General features: G+C 42.4%; 2 protein-coding genes across 6 annotated transcripts in view; one reads left to right on the top strand and one right to left on the bottom strand.

Moving 5' to 3' along the window:
* Positions 1 to 4,122, top strand: part of PLEKHG7 (pleckstrin homology and RhoGEF domain containing G7) — a 74,445-nt gene extending 70,323 nt beyond the window's left edge. For all 5 annotated transcript variants that reach the window (XM_025208143.1, XM_025208145.1, XM_025208144.1 and 2 more), the window contains one exon: positions 3,691 to 4,122. In XM_025208143.1, coding sequence (XP_025063928.1) covers positions 3,691 to 3,798 — 108 coding nt within the window. In that variant the 3' untranslated portion in view covers positions 3,799 to 4,122. The remainder of the gene's footprint in view (positions 1 to 3,690) is intronic.
* Positions 4,123 to 9,477: 5,355 nt separating this feature from the next.
* EEA1 (early endosome antigen 1) overlaps positions 9,478 to 17,852 on the bottom strand; it is a 265,467-nt gene continuing 257,092 nt past the window's right edge. Inside the window, exon 30 of the mRNA XM_025208125.1 lies at positions 9,478 to 17,351. Within this exon, the coding sequence (XP_025063910.1) occupies positions 17,229 to 17,351 (123 nt within the window). The 3' untranslated portion in view covers positions 9,478 to 17,228. The remainder of the gene's footprint in view (positions 17,352 to 17,852) is intronic.

The raw sequence follows: 17,852 nt of genomic DNA, 5'->3' as shown, positions 1-17,852 counted from the left end.
TGGCTTGGCAGGGTTCAAGATGATACGCACTGGTTCAGCACTCAGCATGTGCCCCACTTCATTTGCATGGGTGGACCACAGCTGTGGAGGTACTCGTGCCAACAGTTCCTCTTGCAAGTAGGAAGTGTCAGGTTCAGAGTACTCCTGGGTTAGCAAAGCCACAAGCTCAGTTTCCCTATGTTCTGGTACCTCAAGGTAAACACCATCTGGGCTACAATAAATCACGCATCCCAGTTTACACAACAAATCCTTACCAAGAAGGTTGACAGGTGCACAGGGGCTAAGAAGAAAGGCATGATTTTCAGACAAAGGGCCAATAGAGATGGAGACAGGTTCAGAGACGGGATGTGGGATAGGTTGTCCGCCTATACCGACAGCATTTATAGTTTCAGGAGAATAAGGTAGAAAAGGAAACTCAGCAGCCTTTAGCGTGGAGCGGGATGCTCCGGTGTCGACAAGACAGGAGACAGGTTTACCAGAAATAAGGCATTCAACAAACGGACCAGATTGGTCAGTAGCAAGCAAAGGAGCGATGATGTCACTGTCCCTCAGGCTGTCCTATTCAACACTGGGAAAATTGACAGGAAGTGGAGGTGGGGGCAGGGACTGGGGTCTGGGTCCTTGGCCGGGGCGCTTGGGGCATTCTGATTTCCAATGTCCTTCTTGCTTGCAATAATGACATTGGTTCCCATAGCCTGGGTTTTGTGGGCTCAAGGATCTATCTCTTCCCCTGAATCTACCCGGGCCTCCCCTTCCCCGTCCTCGTCCCCTTCCTCTACCTGGACCCTGCAACTGAGAAATCTGTAAGGCCATTAACTTAAACTCGGCATTGTCTTTAGACCGTTCCAATTTGTTATGAAAATGGTTAGCCGCAGCAAGGACTTCAGTCAAATCTTTAGTTTCCCAGCCAATAATTACTGTTTGAATTTTCTCAGCAATTTTAGGGTTAAGTCCCTGGATGAATGCTGCCACTATTGCTTGTTTAGCATTTCCGACTGGGTTATCCATTCCTGAGTATCGTTCAAATGCCTGTTTGAGGCGTTCCAAATAGTCACTGGGGTGTTCATTTTTGTTTTGTTTACAGGTATTTATTTTGGTCCAGTCTGCCTTTTTTGGGCAAATTGTGAGAACTGCCTGAACCAAAGCATTTCTCTTGTCAATAAAGTCTTGGCCAATCCCTGGGTTTTGATCTGGCCAAGTACAGGCAGCATACAGACGTAGCATAGTTTCCTTGGGCAAAATCGATCGCATGAGCTGATTAATGTCAGCCCATGTTGGATTATAACAATTTATAACAGTCTGCAATTCTTCCTGAAATTTTTCTGGGTCTTCCCTGATTTTGGGGAATTTTTGAGTTAAATTGTAGAGATCACCTGGAGTCCAGGGTGCATGCACGGTTACTATATTTTGTCCATCGGTGCCAATGCCTGGCATTTGTCTTAGGGGGTAAACTTGTGCAGCTCGGGATCTAAGATTGATGGGAGATCTTTCCATGCCTATTCCCATTCTTCTAAATACACCTGTGGTGGGTTGTGACCCAGGAGTAAATTGCCACACTGGTGATGATTGAGTGGCAGATATGGTGGATGAGTCCAGACTATTAAGCTCCGTGGATGGATTTACTGAAGGAGCTTCAGCTAATGAGTTACTAGCCTGGGCTGCAGCCTGATGTTGAACCGGTTGTTGCTGATGTGGGAGTCCCAGGAGAGCAGGGTTCGAACAAAGGTCAAGGATATCCTCTGCTGGCTCCGGTGGTGGGGGCGCCCCGGGCAATGCTGGATACATCGGAGCGGTGGCCGGCGTGTAATTTGGGGGAGCAGCCAATTTCTCCCGAACAGCTTGTAACTGCTGTTTTAATTTTTCTTGAGAGTCTTTTAGGCTCCTAGTTTGAGATTCTGTCCGCCTTTTGGACATTTCATCATACCAATAAAAGAACGCGTCCCACTGGTTTTGTGGTGTTTTGGATCCACGGGACTCTAAAGCCCCTCTTAAGTGCACTATTTTATCCTGATCAAATGTTCCTTCTTGTGGAAAATGCTTCACAGGATCATCCCTAGTATACCAGTTCCACTTATCCAGGTACTTGCAAGCCTCGGGAGAATAGTGTGTGTACATAAAGTACGCCGGAGTCCCCTTAGGGGGGACGGGAACTTGTTTAGACTGACTCGTTCCCATTTTCAGTCACACAGGGAGACGTAGGAGAGGCTTATTTAGGATGTCCGGGCCGCTCAGTGCCTTGCCCCGCAGTTTTTCACTGCCCAGACAAAAGGCTTCTGACCCGACACCGGCTCATAAAATGGAAATGGGAAGGGAAACACAAGAGGAATCCTTTCACTCCTGCTCTCGGCAGAAGCTACTGGGACAAGGGGTTTGGAAAAGACAAAATCACTCAGACGCCCTGTCCACTGGGTCACGAGGTTTCAGCTGGGCCCCCTTGCTTTCGACGCTACCTTTTTTAGGCAGAATCGGGGCGGCTAGACCCAGCCTTAGTCCCAGACCTGGTCAGTGGCTCATTTTTCTAAATGCACACACACACATTTATTCAATCACTGGGAAGCCCTGTCCACTGGGTCACGAGGTTCCAGTTGGGCCCCCTTGCTTTCAAAACTGCCCTGTCAGGCAGAATTGGGGCGGCTGAACCCAACCGTAGTCTCAGACCTGGTCAGTGGCTCATATTTCTAAATACACACACATGCACATTCATTCAGTCAGCCAGACCTCCTCCCCCACACCGCCTTAGTTAATTAACGACAAGCCCGATGTGCTGTAGGATGAAGGTGCTTCATACAGTTTCTCCCTAAATAAAACGTACGTTACCAGACACAAAATGGGATCCTTTACCAGACAGAAAATTTTAGCCGGCAGTAAGGTTCAGACTGACCTGTTTTAACAAGGTTCAGATCCAGTTACCACGGCCAAGTTGGGAGCCTACAGGCAGTCCTCCTCCGAAACCCCAATAGAGATTTTGAATTAGGTCTCTTACCTCTCAAGTTTGGCGCCTCGGGGTTCGGGGGGGGCAGTCTGCGGTCCTCCTTTCTCAGCCTGTGTTCTGGATCCGAGTCACGGCACCAGGAATTGTCGTGGAAACACACGCAGCATACTTTTGGGTCAGGTCAGCAGAAGCTTTTATTCAAAAGAAACTACAGCTGTAGGGGGGACTCCAAAGTGACATGGATTTCCCAAGCACTTGGAAGGGGTCCCCCCACAAGAGCAAAATCAGGAGGCTTATATACTTTTTAACAGTTGCTTACAACTCACGTGATCATATAGTGAAATTAGCATGAAAAGCGGCTATAATGTTACTTCATTATTTCTTTGCTGTAATCAGGATGGGAACTAATGGGGGAGGCGAGGTTAGTTCACAAACCTCCTTCTTGCACCTGCAAATCAGAGTTGTACATACTTTTTGCTATCTTTAAGGCCGCGGTGAGCGAAGCAGTTGCAGAGGAGTTACAAAGAACAAACACTTTCTCTTATCTGTTCTACTATACAGAGCCAGCAATTCTCCACAAAGCGGTTATGTCATCTTATAACTAAAATAGTCAAAGTTTAAGGCATATATTTTTTCTGATTCCACAAAAGAGAGCCCCAAACAACATCAAACTATCAATTGAAAGTTCCAGAAGTCTATGTATTATAATTATTTAATGGTTTTTAAGGTTTATCAGGTATCATTTTTTCTTGTCACAGAAAACATGGATGTCACAGATAAAAACTGCAGTCTCCAATTATGCCAAGACGCATGAAACTAAGAAAAGCTCCATTTTTTCTTCGCCAGCTGAATCCTCTGAAATTTAAATTGGACAAATCCTAAATTGACAGATCCAGTTTGAGAAAACCGAACTGGTGGTAACAAAGTTATTTCTTTTCATTTTAGTTTATTAAAAAATGGGCATGAACTTGACTAGTTGGGGCTCAGGGTGGGGACTTTTGGCCACAGGAGAAAGGAATGAAACAAAGATTAAAGAGAGGCAGTACCAGAAAAAGCTCAAGGGTACTTCCAGCTCTGAGGAAACTTCTGGGCTAGGGACAGAAGTTATACATAAACCAGGTTAAGTGATCAGAAACTGGTTTAAACCTGTAACAGAACAGAAGTTCAGTGCACATAAACCATTTTCAAAAAGGCTGAAACTGGTTTAAGGTAAATCTGGTTGAATGCACTATCAGACTTAACTGATTTGGGTCAAACCAGTTTATGAAACTTCTGTCCCAAACCCCTTCCTGGTTCAACCCCCTGCTGGGGTGTGGGGCCAGGGATGGGGGTGTTAAACTTCCCTTCCCCTGAGCATGGAGCTGCCCTGACCTGCTGACTGCGACTGTGGACTACAAACCCAGAGGCAACTGGAAGCAGAAAGAGGAAGTGATGAGCAACCCTGCAGAGCCCTGCTGCTGCGATTGTGGACTGCAAATCCCAGATACCTCTGGGGCAGCAGGAAGAGGAAGTGAGCATACAGCCCATGCTGGCTACCTACCACAGAGCCATGCTGTAGCACCTCTGGCTTCTGGCATGAGTCATTGCAGGCATATGGCTGCATTTCCCGAATCAAAAGTGAATGTCTGTTCATTTGCTTATTGGTTCAAACTTTGCAACTTAGACTAACCTGCAAAGACTGAATCAAATCAGCCTTGGACTTTTTGACTGTCTGTACTAAGCCCCAGTAGCAGAGGTGCTGCAGTGCTGTTACCACCCCACAGAGAACAACAAAGAGAAAGGCATCTTGGAGAATGTGACTAAGAAAGAAAGTCAAGAAGGAATATTTCTGAGTTCACTTCCCCTGTCCTAATAAGTTCCATGGCATTGAAGTTTTAAGGATCTCTAGCTGTGGTTGAATGCATGTATAGGCTTTCCTAGCTAGTAACTAGTGCATCACAAGTATTACTTGCATAAATACTTTACTTATAGGGGCAGATTTGTAAAAGGTAGAAATGGTCCCAAATTCCCATAGATTTTCAGTGGGAGATGGGCCCCTCACTGCCTTTTGTGCCTTTGAAAAATCTCCTCACATCCCAGATAACTTGTGAGAGCGAACTACAAAATGTTACAATGTACATAAACAGAACAAAAAACTTCTTGTCCTGTGGATATTTTATTTGAAGAAAGAATAAAATGCCAGTGTTTCATTTCTGATCAATTGGTCAATTGATTTAACCTCTGAGATTTCCCTACCAAATATATTATTCCAGGAGTCAGCAACATATGAGCCATGGGCCAAATGTAGCCTATAGAGACACTGGATATGGTATGGAGCCAGATGCCACTGCCTGCATCCGTGCTGGGGCTGGGCAGTGAGGGGTGCACTGGGGGCAGGCAGCCAGTAGGTGCACCCACATCACTGCTGCTTCTCCCTTCCCCCTGGAGCTAAGCTGGAGCTGGCTGGCTTCCAGCTGCAGATGCAGTGGGGGGGAAATGGTGGCAGCTGTCCAGCCCAGCTCCCCACTGCCCATTCTGCAGCTGGGAACCCAGGGACTGGGACAAGTAGCAACATCAGTGTGAATGCAGTCATCAGCTGCCCACTTACGGCACAGCTCCTCTGTGGTTGGTACCTGTATTCATTCGCTAGTCAAGGAGCATGGGGCTGGGAAATATGGCACTGATGCAGTTCCCAGCTCCTGGCCCTGGCACAGATGAAGGAAACTCCTCCACCCCCAGCCCCTACCACAGGTGACGCACTGCCAAAGCTACCTAGCATATACCAGCTGGGTGCTAGGATGCTGGCCCCTCCATGATTCTATAATAACTAACTCTGATTGTATATCAGGACCTTGTTACACATTACACTGAGCCACACAAATGTTGATCGCTGTCAGTGCTAGCTTCAGTTTGGAGCAGTCACACTTCAGGCCACCAGGGTCCTAGAGGATTGAAAAGTAGAGCCTGCCCCCCACCCCGCCCCCACCTCTGAGGTTTCCCCCAGTTTCACCATCCCTTCAGGGGCTCCCCTCCTGTCCCTCAGGTCTTCCCCCCTTCCCCCCAAGTCTGTCCATCTCAGGAGAAGCAGGCAGAGAAGGGCTAACCTGCCTGCCAGGTGCTGCTGCTGCCACCAAGCTGCTGCTCTTCTCCAAGCTAGGCCCACCCAAAGAGCAGCAGCAGTGGCTCAGGCAGGGCAGGCAGTTTAACCCTTCCTTGTCTGCTCCCCCAGAGTGCAAGCAACCGCAAGTAAGTGAAGGGGGGGAGCAATTAGCAGGGATCTGGGGTGATGGGAAGGGCAGGGAGGGAGGAGTGGGCCCTAACCAAGCCAGAGCAGAAAGGGGTGGTGGTTGGGCTATTTACAGTAAGGCGCTGCCTAGTGTAACACAAGCTGGATAACACAGATCAGACATGATTCTGCTTTGGAGTGGCATAACTTTCAGTCACATTGGGCGTTTATACACATTTTTTTGTCTGCTCCAACACCACGGAGATCCAGCACATCAGAGCAGACTTGAATTGAGTCTGCTCTGCATGTGAGCTGACACGTCCGGTTCTGTGTTGCGTGCATTTGTATAAACAGCAAAATGCACATCAGTGCTGAGAAAATAGTAGCAGCGTGCTTTTGAACTCAAAAGTGCGCCATCGCCACCATTTTCTCAGCGCTGACATGTATTTCACCGATTATACAAATACACATGTTGCAGCACTAGGCACTTTTAAAAGTGCCCAGTGCTGTGGCACAAGTATGTGTACAAATGCCCATAATGAGTGCCTAAAACTAGTTTTGGATGTTAATGTGGTGGACAATCCAGGGATTAAGAGCTCCAGGAGACGCCCAAAATTGCTGTGCAACAAGGCCCTCATTGACCCTCAGCCCAGGCCTTAGAGAGCTACTTTTTCCTCTTTCTTGGATAGCTGCATCTCAAGAAACTTAGAGAGAGATTATACTTTGTGTGCTGAAATGTTACAATTCAATACACTTCACTGATTATGTCCCAAGTTCACAATCTCACTAAAACATGTATATATTGTTCAAGTCACTTTCTGAAGGTAAGTGAAAAATTCAAAATTACACAATGCATAGAAAAAATCATGCATAAATTTTACAATTACTCAGTGCTACATAATAAGGAATAATTATATAAGGGAATAAATATATGAAAGCTGATAAATATGAAAAAATATGGTAAATATATGATGAAAAGCTGATAAATATATGAAAGCTGATAATCACTACATAGTCTATGACTTCAAGACTGATGACCACTATGAAGTTGAAAATTCAAACACCAGATACTTGAATTATTCAGTAGAAATCAGCTTAGTGTCTCAATACTTGTAATTACTGCAGAATTAATTGGTGTTTTCACTCTAGTGCTGTCCTTAATCCAGCTCTTGTGAAGGAACCTAACTTTTCCATCAGTGTGTTGGTGCTCTACATCCAGGTTAGCTATTGACCAGGAAGCAGGCCCTGCTCACTCCTGTTCTATATGTGCCAAATCCAAAAAAGATAGTAATGTAGACACTTCAGAATGGTGCTGACCACCACTCTTAGACTCTGTGTCAATAAACAGACTTGAGACATACTCAGCACTGCTCTGAGGCAGCAATACTGCCTCATTTGCAGGAGTTTTCATACGGAACATGCATCTCGGAGGACATACCGACATGCCTTAAACCAGTGGGGGCCAACCTTTTTGGCCAGCAGACCACAAAGTAAGCCCTGCCACCTCCCCAAGCACCACGCTGATCCAGTCCGCTGCCTGATCTCTTGCTCTGCTCTCTTCTTCCTGCCCAAGCTGCAGTTCTCCCTGAACCCTGATGTATCTGCTGCATACCTTATCAAATCACTGCATGTGCCACTTGTAGTGTGCGCACCATGGGTTGGTCACCCTTGCCCTAAAACACTCGAGTGCTGATAGTCTCCCAATGTCTTTCCATGGTTCCCCCACACACTCAGGAACAGAATTTTGCCCACAGTTCACAAGGAAAGAGAAAGAGTCGCTCAGTCTGCTACAGCTCTAAGAATCTCATATGACAACTACAGTAGCCCTAGTACTTCTAATAGATGAATGTAGCTCCAGGGAGGACACCAGTATTTCAAATATGGCTTTGCAATACAGGCAGTCCTCGGACTTACGACACAATTGGTTCCTGAAAACCGCGTCTCAAGTCGAAATATTGCAACTCGAAACCAATTTTCTCATAAGAAACAATGTTATAAATGGGGGATTAGTTCCTGAATCAAGGCCCAATACCCTATTTTCACCAAAAAATACCCCAGAATGTTGTACTCAATCAATTATAGATGAGTAATATAGCTACATTAATTTATTTATATTGTAAATAGCAATCATATTGATTTGGAAGGACTTCTTTGAGGCGACTTTGCTGGACTTTTTGAAAGGCTCTTGGTTGGACTTTTTGAAGGGTTCTTGGCTGGAGTCTTCTCGAGAGTCTTGCCTGCAGGTTTTTTTGGAGTCTTGTCTGCTTTCTTAAAGAAAGTGTCCAGGAAAGTTTGGACAGATGTTCTTCAGGGAGATGAACGATACAGCAAACTTGGCATGGCATTGGATCAAGCGTTGTAAAGTCGAAACTGGCATTGTAAAGTTGGAACAGGGTATCAATTTATAAATGTTGTAAGTGTGAAATGTTGTAACTCAAAACGTTGTAAGTCGAGGACTGTATACATGCTCACACCCAAGGTAGACAAACCTAGGTGATCACAGATGAGGGCTGATCACTGGTCTGCTGCTGCAGTGAACATCTGTCCAGAGGTGTGTGCCCCTACAGAAGAAAATAAGAATTGCCATTTACTGGGTCAGACCTTAGGTCCATCTTGCCTAGTATCTTGTGTCATACAGGGAGAGACAGTGGATGTTGAAAAGGAGAGTGAGCTGGGTATGACCAAGGTTTTTTTTCCCCCACTGTTCCCCTCTCACTTGCAGCCTCTAGTATTTAAGGTCTAGGAAGTTCTTATTCAGAGACTGTATCCCTAACTCCCATGTTTGATAGCTACTGATGACAAATTCTTAGACAAAGGGGCTAATCCCTTTTTGAATTTGGCTAAACTGTCAGCTTCCACAATATCTGGTGGCAATGGGTTCCACCCTGTAATTATACACGGTGTGAAAAAGAACTTCCTTTTTTTAGTTTTAAACTCTAAAACCATCTCAAGTTCTCTAGCACCTGCTAAGAAAGACTTCCCAATTAGGGTAGGAAGCAAACTGAAATTTCTCCTTTGTGCCAAGATAATGCAGACTACAATAGATATTGAACAAAAGAAGCATAAGTCAATGACAGGAGGGACCCACTGTTCTCTTGCAAAGAACCTAATCTACCCAACAGCATTCTCCAGTAGTTAGCTGAGCATGGAGAAAAAATGAGACACAAAGATGGAATGAATGATCACCTCATGTACAGTGAAACTTTCTTTACCATCAAAATTAAAAAGTAGAAAGCCAAGCTTGCTTTTTGACAATTAATTTATAAATTAATAAAATCCAGTTTAAAGTAGCTTTGTCTTTTAAGACAGGATAAGATCATTCTGAATCACAAAGCCAGTCTATCAGAAAGATGTAATTTTATTATCATTTCTTTAACAGATTAGAAAACAAAAGTAACATTTCAATGAACAGCCATCCATCATATTTTATACAGAATTAGGTGATGCATGGTGTCATTTTCTTGTCTGCAACTATAGTCACCTTCCAATCGCAGAGTTTAGGAATTACAGTGCATACTGGACTAAACCCTTTCACAATAAGGCACAACTACATGATCACATCGTAAACACAACACACTGAAAGTAGGACATAAAGAATCAAACTCTGATGAAAAAGAATGTTCATGCAAAGTCTACCTATACATACCATGAACATATAATCCAGTTTAAAAGAAGTGCAGTGTTCTGTAGGTAAGACTGCATTATAAGGCTATCCATAATACATTACCTAGAAATACTGGGTAAGAACATAATATTTTTCCCATTCTATTTTATACAATTATACAGAAAATTAGTAAACTGTATGCCCAATATTCACATCTGCAACAATAAACTGATCATTAAATTCAGAAGAGAGGCAAACAAGACAATATAACTTGTGGCGCACACCCATTACAGAATACCATTCATCAAGCCATACAATTAAGCTGTATATGAGACCTGTTGAAAGTCCAACAGACCATAACTATGAAAGCTTGTGGCAATGATTTATTTCCTGCCCAATAACTGGAGTTTGTAAGACTAAAAAGACAGAGATTAAAAGAATACAACCGAGTTTACAATAGTTTGAATCTATTGGATAAACGCATACAAAAAGACGTTACTTTTTTGGTGACAGACGTTTGTAAATTTGGCAGTCACTAGAACTTTTACATAACATTACAGTTCGGAAACCCTATTAAACTGGACTAATTGGTTGATTTTACACTGAGAGGTAGTTTAAATGAAATCATATATGGCATCAAGTGGTGGGTTGGATATTTTTTGTTGGTTTTTATTTTCTTACAAAAGTGACAAATTCTATACAAGCAGCATTTGGGAGACATGATTATAAAAAGTTCTGGTTTCTGCTAACCCAGTGAGACATTCTTTTAAAGTCCCTTTGGTGCCAGGAGTTGGGATTTAACTTAATACAGCAAAGTACTTTGCAATAAAGCCAACAGCAGGAGATCTGGACCTGCCAGCTCTGGTCTGTTGACATATAAACAATTAACATGCCCTCCACAAATCATTCTCCCCACCCCTTTCCATCCCCAAAATGCAGGCAATGAAGGCTGAATTGTTTAATTTAGGGTGGGAAGATGTAGGAAAAAGCAGCAAAGGATTTGCTGGAGGTTTAACATCATTGTTCCGAAATAGTTAACACTAGATTTTTTCCATATAGTGTCTTGAAATGTACTCTATGTAATCCAGTGAAAGGATACTCACATACCTGCTATATAATGAGTGCATAGTAAATTTGAGCAATGTCTTAGACATAGGCAAAAATAGTTTACATTTACTACCAAATGCCCTGCTCTTCCTCCCCCCTTTCATCCTCCCCCAATATTTTAAAATCTTACAAAGGTGGGTCTAAACTTTGTGTCTCAACACACACACACACACGCACGCACACAAACTTTGTTTGGAATAGCCCAAAGACACAAAGATAAATTTCTATAGAGGGATTTTACTTCCTTGTTATTGCTATTTCTAAAAAGCAAATCACGTAGTGATTTCTGGTTAGACAGTATGTAGGTGTTAATTTCAAAAAATGTATTATGGAATTGAAGACAAGAACAGGAGTTTCCATTTGGAAAATAAAAATTGATCAAGATAGTTCTATAACCATACAGATGGCTTTGGATGCCTATGTGAATTCTTTTGTTCTGTGTGCTCTGGCATTATGTTCTTCTCTTGAATGCTGAGGAATTAGGGATGCAGCTCCCCTTTTATAGCAAAGGGAATTGCTTATATAATTTAGTGAGCATTCCAGCCAAGAAGACATTACTCTATTGACCATCTACAACTATATTAATGCTGTCAAAATTGCTGTTTTGTTTATTTTATATTAAAAGAAAAATCCTCCTGGGCTTCTGGGAGGGGTTCCATTTAATCACTAGATCGGTTCTCAATGTCTTCAAGCTTTGCAGCCATTACAGAGCTTTCACTTTGCTCCTCCAGACAAGTTTATCTTTCTTCTGGTCTTAAGTCCCTGCATTTTCCTATTGCCACATGTCATTTTCAATTTTGCAAGAAACTTTCACCCCTATATTGCTTTTAAAGTTACTCAAACATTTTAGAGTTTTTCAAAGTTCCTTACTGCTCTCCAGGGAATCTTGAAGGTCACTTCTTTTCCAACAAGCAAATGGAAAAAAAAAATCAATTGTTTTTGGCAACGTACTGCAAATATTGGCAAGGTTCCTTCACACTTACGTCCCCCACGTCTTTTCCTGCTTCAGTACAAAGATATTTTCCAGTAAGGAGCTCGGGTCTAAATCAGAGTGACAAGACTGTTCTCCCTTGTGGGCACCAATTACTTCATGATCCATTACACCTCGGTTACTCTTTAGCTTTCAAGGACTCCCGTTCCTTTTCAAACAGAACACTGTAGTGCCAGAAGGTGGAGCTATTTAGAGAGGAAGGACTTGTAACACCTCAGTGTCTAACCGCTGCTAGAAGCCTCTTCAGCTCCTAGACCCCTCCAGTCTGAGGCAGGAGTTTTATTCCATTGTAATTTTTCTTCTATAGTCCTTGGGCCCTGGTCCCCAGTAAGAGGGGGACTTTTTGAGAACAGGAGCCTGCAGGAGACCAGCATCAAAGGACAAAATTTTCCAGCACTGCTTATCCAGCTAAGACTAAAGGGCTCCTGTTCATGGCTCGGCGTTACAATAGCACCACTTCCACCACCCCACCTTGTACAGCAATACAGTAGGAAAGCCTTATTTGGGGTAGGACTTGCTTTACGTTATATCCACCATGTGGTCCCTGGCTCCTTAGTGCTCCAAACCAAAACAGAGTCAGCAGCTATGTGGCACAGACAACTTTAGCAGCAAGGGGCAAAAATTCAATCCTGGCATTTTGAAAGCAAGAAGTCACAGGCCCCTGGCTGTTTTGTTGTGTTTGGTTTTTTGTTTGGGTTGGTTTTTTCTTTTTTTTTTTTGGGGGGGGGGGTGGACCAGGGCAAAATGTCACCCAGAAATGTCTCCAGGAAGCAGTAAATCTGTAGGTTAGGGAAATCTCCCAGAGCAGAACCCCTTACCTTTTTCATTCTCCAGATTTACCAGTTACCATTAAAATAAGGCAGCTAAAGTGACTTATGAGCTGATCTTTTCCCTCACATGTGGGTTTGTCAAGCATGGCCTGAGCCTGCCACTTTTCCCTACTGCAATATCCCCCCACCCCCTTCACTTGCTTTTCTTCCATGAGTCAGTTAAGTAGCTTACTGGTGCCAGTTAGCCTATTCCTCTGCTTTCCTTAAGCACAGCACAGTTCTCCATTTACCACTGTTTTCCATTTCATTTTTACAAGATGCAGCACAGTGATCTAAACCACATCTGTCAATGGGTGCCAGCAGCCTTTCTGTTTCCTGTCTGGCTTCCCTTAGGTCAGTATGAGCTAAACAGGGTGCCTTTTTACTACAACTTTCAGTTACTTCCCTTGTAAAATGCAAGACCACCAAGATAGCTGATATGCATAGGCAGAATTGGGATTAAGCTTTTCTCCTTCTAGGTTTCCTTTCATGTGTGCCAGAGTGGTCTAGCTTGCCTTCTGACAGAGCCTGACAGCAACTCCCATCCAAGCAACCTTAGTGAAAGCACTCTGTTGCTCCTATCACCAAACCTATCAGCTGCAGTGGCTATTCCAAACAATTAGGATCTCACACTTGCATGTCAGCATTAAAAGAGAAGTTCACCCATTTGCTTCAGGGCTTTAAAGCTTCACTGAAATAGTTTTACAATTCTCAGGATATTGCTACAGAAGCAAAAGACCTTCAAGCATGAATCCTCAAGCCCAAGTCTGCTTTTTTGCCCTGTTAACAGCTCCCTACGTCTGTAAATGCTGGGGAGGTCAAAGAGGTGGTGGAAAAAAAAAAAAAAAAAGAGTCCACTTTTTTCTTAAGAGGCACATTATATGAACTACAGGAACAGCAAAAGCTATAGTTGCGGAAGCAGCTCAGGTTGCGTCTTAACACACCTGATATTGGTGCCCCTGGGTACACCATGTTGGCGCCTAAACTGGAAGCTGTACAGTCCTATCTGTGTAGTGCTCTGGGCAAGCTAATCAGTATCACTGTGTGACCAGGCCAACTAGCTGCTTCCAAGCTAAACTGCCTATAGTTTAGGAGGCAATCCAGATGAAACACTGTCACATGCTTGATGGCACAGCTGCCAGTTTACCATGCAGATACAGCCTAGGTCAGTACCAGGCTTAGCCTGGATAGTCCAATAGCTTAAGGGTTGCTCTACTATGAAGCTGGTACAGGAAGTGTTAGTGTTTCTTACTTAACATGCCTTTTCTATTTTTAAATTAGGATCTGCTATGCTTTGTACTATCCAAAAGTGCAAAGGGCAAAATCTGCTCCAAGAGCATCTAATGATTAAATGCCTACATTTAAATAAAATGGTATCCTGTAGGCCAACCGACCAAGCTGATGCAAATTGGACGCACAAGATGAGAAACCAAACCATTTGGCTGTCAAGCAGGTAACAGAAATAGAAAATAGTGAACCAAAGACCCAGTCTCTCAGATACCTTTTCTGCATCTTTGAACCTCCAAGTTTTCCCTAAACTTCTATTCCAGGTTCCTCTCCAACTTCCAGACTTGCAGCATGAGAGAAGTGTGCTGAAAGTTAGTTTAGCTTTTCTAAAGCATGAACGTTTAAATAAAATTTCTAAATCAAAACCATCTACTGGACTTCTCAAAGATTTTGAGATGGTACTCCCACAGTGTTCATGAAATGAGCATAGTCTCACTTGATCTCACAAACAAGGATATAATGGAGTTCCTTCTAGATGTGTTCATGATGGGGTCCAAGTCCTAGCTTTCTGAAGGTCCAAACCTGAGGAATCTTGTGGCTTATTCCTTCTCCACTGCAGCTGTTTACCACACCCTGTTTCTCCCTGTCCCCACACCAGCACCCTCATCTCCCAGTTCCTTATAGTGGTCTCCCAGCTGAGACGCCAACAAGAGATTAGTAGAAGATGGACTAATTTGATGCTTCAAGTATTCTCTAAATCTTTTCTTTTTAATGAGCATCTTCTTCATGTTTTCTATTACTTGTTCCTGCTAACAATTACATTGATTAAAAGATTTAGTAAGTTTCATGGCCTTTTCCATCTGGAAACCTTACAAATAATTTTTTCCTAAATGAGGCAATGCTTGACCCACATTTTTGTCCTACAAAAATATCCATTTATATAGTTATCTTTGCACAACAAGGGGATTTCCTTGCACAAAGGCAGCATTTGGAACGTTTGGATTCTGTTTAAAGAAAATTATACCTTAATTAAAATTTCCTGCAAAACTAGGATTGGATGAATGACCTAAGAAATGGCTCAAAGCATTCATATCATTATTTCCCAACAGATTAATTCAGGATTTAACCAGGCCTATAAATTTTTCAGAGATCTTCTTTTGTGAGAGCTCATTCATCAGGCCTACAGGATTCATCTGGTCATGTTGCTGGTAAGAGCAACAGCCTATCATTCAAGTCATTTTGCCATGCACCTACCTGGTTTTTAGTGCATACCTCTAACACTTTAGAGGCGTGCTTGTCTGATACAACTTTAAGATAAAATGTTGACGCTCCTTCATTAAAACCAATTATCACATGAGGAGCACAAGGAAAAAAAGCCACATATATTATGTCCCCCAGTATGACCAGTTGTAGGGTTTTTTGGTTCCATTTCATTGTTTACATTTCCCTGACACACTCAGAGACTGGTTTCACCATTGGCTAGTTCCCATCTGTAATGGCTGAGGAAGCACCGGGCACATACAAGGGAATGAGGTAAAAATTTGCTAGGCTACCCATAATTTTTTTCTCAACTGAAATGGGCAGCCACTGCATTACGAACACCCCCCTGCCCCTATTTGGGTGACCCCATAACTTCCACTAGGCTGCACCCCAAAAAAATCCCCATTCACCCCACCCCCCACACACATCCCCAAAAAAGGAATATAGGGATTTCAGAATTTCCTCAAATTGGTTTCTTTCTTATCCACCAGGTTTCATTTTTGGTTTAAAGAAAGGAAACAGGACATAAATAATGCTTCCCTGGAGACGGCTGATCTTTCATAGTTAGAATTTACAGTTTGCCTTCTTAACTTGGGCAAAGGAGATTGAGAAACCATAATTTCTCTGAACAGCCCCACCTGCTGGCGCTATGTTATGATGCTGGAAAGGTTTTACTCTTAAAGGAAACAGGAGTCTTCATTCTTGGAAGCTGAGAAGGAATAATCCAATTGTAATGGGTCACAAGCACCAAGTGCCCATCTTCAGACAAAAAAAAAAAAAAAAAAAAAAATCAAACTTGCAGGTAAGCGCTTATTCCTTTTTTTCTGCCTACACACTAAAAAGGGGTATGTGTATATGTGCAATGCTTTAAAACCTTCTGTGTCACAGCTAGGGAGAATAAATACTTACTTTTTCACGTTTTCAAGATATTCCTTTTTCCTATTTAAGCCCAACTGCCCTTTCTATAAATAAAACAGCAGCATTCTTAATCAATATGAGCAGGCCAAATAATGGAACTATTGTACCAAGCAAGACCCAGGCTTAAGAAATGATTGAGTACCACAAGTTTATATGAAGCAGAAAAGACCAACTCTGTTACGGACAATCTGGTCTCACCTTCTTCCATCAAGTGCAATGAAAGGAACAAGACCATATGAACCTCCTGGAGTCTCAAAAGAAAGCTTGTTAGTAGGAAATATAGCATAGGAAAGCTGATAGAAAGACCAACCAAGGATTTCTGTGGACTTCCATTGTGACCAAGGTAAAAACAGAACTAAAAAAAAAATAATTTAAATAAACACTCTCAGATGCAAATAATTGGGACGGTCAAATACATCAAAACGAGAGAGGATACATAATATTCCTAGGAAAGAAGCCAAACTTTCTCTCCTGTTCTTTCCTTGTCTGTAGAGATACTGGAACCATTCAGTACATGTAAAAATGCCCCCATATCCAAATGCTGCAGTTGGGCAATGACTTAGGCACTGACATTGCAATAAGCTGCATGTGGGCAGACCCTATAGAGGTCAATGAGGTTGCATGCAATTTCTGTTATTTGCTCTCATTGTAGAACTGGAAAGAGGCAAACATGGAAGTCCTAAAGAAAATGACTAGTGGGTTATAAAGAATATTAGCTATGCAGTTAAATGCAACAATTTAATTGTAATTATGCCATTAAAGCAGCAATATTTGATACACAAAGTCCTGGCAGATTTTTGCAACTTCCTCATTTCAAAAGGAAACAAAAATTAGCTGCAATATCACATAAACATTTTTCTTTTGAACAAAAAATTAAAGATAAAAAAATACATTGTTACTCCTCTGTTTAAACTTTATTTACAAGTAACTGGGTATTTCTAATCTAGACATAAAATCTCTTTTCCAGGGTAAATGGCAATAAGCTATGGATGATTTGAGCCCATGTCTCACAAAAAATACAATAGTTTTACTTGGTATCAGTAAACATTTTAAAATATACTAAATTTTGCCAAGTGTTACAATCATTGTCCAAACTGAATAGTAGTCTGAGTGCTGTACGAAGTGCATCAACAGAAATTTTAATTTTAGTGTAACACGTCATTTGAGATAACCAGTTATCCTTGCAAGTCATTGAAACAAGTATCACAGACCCGGACAGGCTTCTTAGAAGAAGGAGTTAAGGCATTCTTTGCTGAGCACTCAGCGCAAAAGATATTTCCACATTGTCTACAGTGATGCTGTGAAAGAGGAAAATACCACATGTCAAAAACAAAAAATTAGAAATAATGCATTAAAACAGGGATATTACATCAGATCAATTCTCTCAAATTCTGATGCTGAAGTTGAATATTTAACATTAGGCTAAATTGATACTGTTAAATGATAATTTAGCTCCTTAATTAGGGAGCTAAGCGGCATTTTACATCAATAGACAAGTCCTTCCTCTCTCAAAAGACATGAGCAAGGTTTTAGGAAGTGCTTGAGTGACTTAGAAGTTCACATCCTATTTTCAAAGATAGGCATTAAGCAGCATTTAGATGCAAAGTCTGGCTGAAAGTTGTTCACACCTGAGTCACTTGAGGAAAACGGGTCTCAAAAGTCACTTCAGCACCTCTGAAAATTTTACACAATCTTGTTTAGATCCCATAAGACGCGTTCATCCTGGATTTAAACCAGTCCCCTTAAATGAGTGAAACTACCTATTGGATTTAATAAGGTAGCTTAGGTTCAGAAATAAA

This window comes from Alligator sinensis, unplaced genomic scaffold (genome assembly GCF_000455745.1).
Source record: "Alligator sinensis unplaced genomic scaffold, ASM45574v1 scaffold141_1, whole genome shotgun sequence".
Taxonomy (NCBI): Eukaryota; Metazoa; Chordata; order Crocodylia; family Alligatoridae; genus Alligator; species Alligator sinensis.
The sequence above is the reverse complement of the archived record's forward strand: the minus strand, read 5'-3'. Positions and strand labels throughout refer to the sequence as shown.